This window comes from Sinocyclocheilus grahami, unplaced genomic scaffold, assembly GCF_001515645.1.
Source record: "Sinocyclocheilus grahami isolate Dianchi unplaced genomic scaffold, SAMN03320097.WGS_v1.1 scaffold419.1, whole genome shotgun sequence".
In the NCBI taxonomy this organism is placed as follows: domain Eukaryota; kingdom Metazoa; phylum Chordata; class Actinopteri; order Cypriniformes; family Cyprinidae; genus Sinocyclocheilus; species Sinocyclocheilus grahami.
The window spans coordinates 1,111,666-1,117,654 of record NW_015505598.1 but is presented as its reverse complement, the minus strand read 5'-3'; the positions used below and the strand labels follow the sequence as shown (position 1 = coordinate 1,117,654).

At 39.5% G+C, this 5,989-nt stretch overlaps 1 protein-coding gene across 2 annotated transcripts in view; it reads left to right on the top strand.

Moving 5' to 3' along the window:
• Positions 1-1,109: 1,109 nt before the first annotated feature.
• LOC107551290 (myeloid leukemia factor 1) overlaps positions 1,110-5,989 on the top strand; it is a 19,249-nt gene continuing 14,369 nt past the window's right edge. Inside the window, exons 1-3 of one of the 2 annotated variants that reach the window (XM_016232842.1) lie at positions 1,156-1,205; positions 2,487-2,498; positions 2,897-3,032. In XM_016232842.1, the coding sequence (XP_016088328.1) occupies positions 1,171-1,205; positions 2,487-2,498; positions 2,897-3,032 (183 nt within the window). In that variant the 5' untranslated portion in view covers positions 1,156-1,170. Of the gene's footprint in view, positions 1,206-2,486; positions 2,499-2,896; positions 3,033-5,989 lie in introns of both variants that reach the window. The other variant, XM_016232843.1, reaches the window with a different exon arrangement.

Below are 5,989 nucleotides of genomic sequence, written 5' to 3'. Positions count from 1 at the left end.
ACCCTGATTTTATGACCTGTATTTAACCCCAGAATTATTTTATGACCTGTTTTTAACCCTGATATTATGACCTGTATTTAACCCCAGAAGGATTTTACGACCTGTATTTAACACCAGAATTATTTTATGACCTGTATTTAACCCCAGAAGGATTTTACGACCTGTATTTAACACCAGAATTATTTTATGACCTGTATTTAACCCCAGAATGATTTTACGACCTGTATTTTACCCCAGAATGATTTTATGACCGGTATTTAACCCTGATTTCATGACCTGTATTTAATCCCAGAATGATTTTACGACCTGTATTTTACCCCAGAATGATTTTATGACCGGTATTTAACCCTGATTTCATGACCTGTATTTAATCCCAGAATGATTTTACGACCTGTATTTTACCCCAGAATGATCTCAAAGTAAGTTCTGCTTTTTTGGTGGCTGTGCCTTCCGTATTGTGCATTAAAAATAAATCATTATAATCTTAATTCAAGTGATGAAGGATTTCGAAAGTGACAGTAATCAGTGTTGAGCTCTACTGTATATGATTAACCCTGCCTGCTTTACTTGTTTCAAAATGGTCAACAGTTGAAAACATTACAAATTTAGAAAAGTAGTCAAATGTAATCAGTTACTTTACTTTAATAAAGTAACTGAAATAGTGACACTATATGACACCATCACTTTAAATAGAGTAACTTGTCATCTGTAACCTATAGGCTATAATTACATTTCCAAACTAACCTTCCCAACACTGACAGATATAATGTTATAACTCTATTTCATGAGCACTTTGTCTGAACGGTGCCTTTACAGATCACAGTTACAGTATACAGTATCTCTGACATTATGATAGCCTGTACACACACAGGCTAAATTACACTGCACAGTGAAAGTATAACAGTAAAACTGTATGCTGGAGAAACCATTGCGCATATTGCAGTGACAGTGAACACAGAATGCTGGAATAAATGTGAGATAAACATGTGGAAGTTTCTAGATAATGAGAACACTTTCCACGACAACACAGTACACCACACCTGCACAAGAGAGGCGGGGCCAACGCGTCAGTGTTCAGCCAATCAAAACGCTCAAAGCTGGTCACGTGTGCACTGTGTGTGGGGTTCCGACAGTAAGTGCAGCGCGTGCGTCCTTCAGAAGCGCAGCGCGATGCTCAGACAGCAACAAGACGAGCCCTTCTTTGCGTGAGTCTCACACACTTTTACACTAAACTAACTGCAGAACGCTCAAAAGACAGCCTTATTAAACTAGCTCTGTAACATATCAGTGTATGAGCTATTTGTAAATTACCTTTAGTGCGTCATATTTCAAAATGTTATGATTCAAAGCACATTAAGGTTTTATTGAATTAGTATTTCATTTTATTCTGTGGTATTTTTTATTTTATATTATTATCATTAATTTGGTTTCGTTAACCGACATCCCTAAAGGCAAATGCCTGTTAAATTAACACGACATATATGAAGTAAAAACATATGCCTACTTGAAACTTATTACAAATTGAAACAATTTCATATATTAACATCTAGCCTCTACAAATGGTATATTATTTTCGCACATGTACATGTATATTCATCCTAAAACCCATCGATGCATGATGATATTATGTTATAAGTAAATATAAACATACGTTTTCTTTTTAAATTAGATAAATAGACAAAACGCAAAGATTTTTGTATATATTTTTTGTTTTAATAAAATTGAGAATGTACATTTGTGAAAATTATATATCGATATATAGGTATATCGGTACACTTGAGGGCAATATATGTGATATATTGCATTTCCATACGGGATTGTAAGTCTTCAACACTGTTTGCTGTTATTAGTGCAATAAATAAATCTAATTTATTGTTATTGCATTTATTGATTTATGTTCACTTGCTGTGTTACTGCACAAGCTCTTAATCATGTCCATGCAGACTCACATATGTGTCCCTGCAGCACAAAAGCAGTGTTGAGTCGCTGGGGGATATTTGTAGCAATAGCCAACAATACATTGTATGGGTCACAATTATACATTTCTCTTTTATGCCAAAACCATTAGGATATTAAGTAAAGATCATGTTTCATGAAGATATTTTGTAAATTTCCTACCGTAAATATATTAAAACTTAATGTTTGATTAGTAATATGCATTGCTAAGAACTTCATTTGAACAACTTTAAAGATGATTTTCTCAATATTTAGATTTTTTTGCACCCTCAGATTCCAGATTTTCAAATATTGTCCTATCCTAACAAACCATACATCAATGGAGAGCTTATTATTTATTCAGCTTATACACATAAAGTATTGGGCTGTTTCAACTTTCATGCATGAGTGTCAGCTTTCACTCAGAGTCTTCATCACTGTATAGTCACTAACTGTAGAGATGAATGCACTGGTCAGTGTGCTTCGTCATGTTATGCTGTCATTTAGAAAGTGTAATGAAGTTTCTTGTCTCACTTCTTTCTGTTCTTAAGTTGCTCATCAAGGTAGGCACTTCTGCTGTTCTCAATGCATGCAGAGCAGTGCTTCTCAGCTGTTCAACACAGCCACTGTTTATCATACAAAAGTAACAAAATGTCCTTAAAGTGTATAACATTATCATGAGCTACACTGGCCCAACAGTATGGAAACCTATGAGTATGACACAGACTGATTGAGATGATTCCCAACACACACAAATCATGCTTATCCTCACCGCAAGCCAATCTGTATTTAATGTAGTCTGGGTCATATTTTCTTTATTGTGTCTTGTGTAGTTTTGTTCATGTCAACTCATCTGAACAGAATAAATGGTTGAGAAGCACTGTCACTAACAATCAGAGCTATATTACAAACACAATAATGTTTGTTATACATCGTATTGTTTTCTGATCTTCTCCTTTAGCGACCCGTTCCAGCTGCATCATGAGCGCATGCAGCAGATGATGGGGGGTTTCTCTGACCCCTTCGGTCACAGGGGTCACGGGGGTCACAGGGCTGCGGCTCAGCCCAACACTGGCCCGAACGACCGCAGCAGCCGAGTGAGTGTTTCCTATGCAAGCTACTTCTTCTCTCAGACTGTGTTGTTGTGTAACCTCATTGACCCCGGAGCGGTTTAAACACTTAAATACCATACACGGTTTATCACATTCTAGATGACTATCATAGTATCACAGGCCTCTCTCCAATCACACATGCCTTCCACACATCTTCTGTTTCCCAGGACATTTGGCAGCTGAGTATTTGTAGGTCGTATTCTAGCACAGTGAACTGCTCCGTATCAAGCTCTTTTATTTGATGGAGTATTTTTAGAAAACAGAGAGGCTTTGTTCTACTGACACATTTCTGACACTCAGAGGTCTTTCTGGATGTTACACACCACGATTTTTCAAGTTAGGTTTAGGGGATTGTTCAAGTTACTAACTATGAACAATAGTGCTGGACTGGTAATGCTTGAATTAGTAAACACTACTAATAAGAAAAGTCTTGATAAAAGGCTGGATTATGATTTAAATTTTGAGTAATTTTCTTATGTTACCCAGTGAAAATTAAACACTTCCATATGGCAGGAATGAATGAATGAATATTTTGGGCAAAATATACTTAAAAAAAAAAAATATATATATATATATATATATATATATATACATTCTCAAATCTATTTGAAAATATATTTTTTGCTGTATGGGTTGGATATTTTACATTTGTGAAGTATTACACACAATGTGTTAGTATTATAGTATAAAAATTGCCGGATAAGTTATGTGTCACATTCGCTACTGTGAGTGAGCCCCTCAGGACTGGCTTACACTGGACGGCAGGCCTCCAGAGCGGTACCCATTCCGGGACCCATGGCGGATCAGGCAGTTCAGGGCGCCATGGTGGAGCAGGCAGACTAGGAAACCTTGGCGGAGCAGGGAACTCAGGAGGCCATGGCGGATCAGCCTCCATGGCCTTGGCTATACGGCCGGAGCTTAGACCCTTCCCTCCAGCTTAGTCCTGTGGAGTCTGGGAGGTCAACGGGACGGTAGTAATTTGCCCCGATTCAGAACAGCGAGTTGATGGTGGCGTCCAACGCCGTTGCCGCAGCGAGCCCGCAGAATTCCCAGGCATACTCAAAGAAGGGGAGATCTCTGCGGGCTAGGGCGGAGAATCGAGCAGCGATCTCCATAATCGCGTGGGGAAAAAAAACGGAAAACAAAACACCTTCAAAAACAGGAGAAAAAAACACGGGGAGAAGAGGGCGCCGCTTACTTGCGGTTTCGGTCCGGTATTCTGTCACATTCGCTATTGTGAGGGAGCGAGGAATGAGGAGACGTGGAGTATACTTCAATCAAAGAGACTTTAATGACATCAAGGGAACCAGGAACACACACGTAGCGGGGAAAGATGACATTCAATACCGGACGAGAAACAAGGGGCAGAACACACTTTATATACAACTTAATCAGGGGAAGACGAGACACCTGGAATCGAATTGGAAACAATCAACATGGGAAAACTGGGACATGGAGCACGTGAGGGAGGAAAAACACAAGACACAGGACTGACATGAAAAGTACAAGGATTTGTAAATTTAAATCAGCATTATTAAAGTAAATACCATGATGTAGAGAAACTAGGAATATGCTTACTTGTTATTAATGTGCTTAAATCTGTCTAATTGTTTTTTTGTTTTTTTGCATTGCTTTTGTATTTTAAAAATGTGGTAAAATACGACCTGGCCATTTTCCAGACAGTTTACTTTTAAAACAGGGTAGATGTGTTCACAAACGCTGGATGAGGTGCTTTTAGAAGTTGTTTGTTTGCTGTATGCTAACACTGGACGACGTGTCACCGTTCCGGCAGCTCAGAACACTAAACTTAGTCCCCGTGTCCGTTTGTAATCCCTCCCCTCTCAGTATATTTATCTCTGGTAATTACTTTCATCTGATGCCAGCCTCCTCACAGTCCTGCGATCTGTTTTTGAACTAGTGGCCTCCGTGAAGACAGCTGCTCACCTGAGGGTCAAGGCTCTGGATGGGGTTCGGCTTGTTTTGGGGTCACTGATGGTGTGACTGTCAGCATAAAGTCTTGTAACAAACTCTCTCAAACATCAGTTTAACGAAAGCCACAATAAAAATATGGGATACAATCCATTGAGTTTTTATACTAATATATTAAAGTGCCATAGTGTATACAAACAAGCAACCTCCACACATAAACAACCATTTCACCCCCTCCCCATAATATGTACAAATCAGTTCCTTCAAAACAGTCCAGGCAATACGTTCTACAAAAACCTGTATTTCCAGCGTTGTTTGGCCGTTGCCAACAATTTTCTCCCAAACGTTCCAATACCGGCGATGGCACGATGAATCAGTCAATGAATAATCCACAGACCGTCTGTATTTAATCCATTGGCATCTCCCACACGCATTTCGCGGTTGAACTTATTGTACACAGTCTAATAGAGCAACTTGACTCAAGACCTCAGGTAACATACACTTAATTTAACATAAGGCTCAGAGATTCAGTAGAAAACATTTTCCCATCTCTGGCCTAACAAAGGATGCAAACGGTGAGCCATCACTCAAACATCCTGCCTCTCTATTACAGCGGACGAGTGAGTATCCAGACTAAATCTCCTGGTTGGTATTGTACTGATCTTCTTCGGAGATCATAATATCGGGCCTGTCGTTCCTGAGCTCTATTGACATTCTCCTTCACTTTTCCAAGCATTACTTTCTGCCGCTCTAGCAAACTATATGCTGAATGGTCAGGGTTTGGAGGCTTATGTACCAACCGTTCCAATGGGCCTTTCAACTTCCGTCCTAAGGCGATCTCAGCGGGAGTATGACCTGTGCTCTCCTGCCAGGCGGAATTGATGGCATAGCGAAATTCAGCAACCCACCAGTCCCATTGTCGGTGATTATCTCGGACATAGGAGGCTAGCATCGTCTTGAGAACTCTGTTGACACGTTCGGTAAGATTTGTCTGGGGATGATAGGCAGTGGTA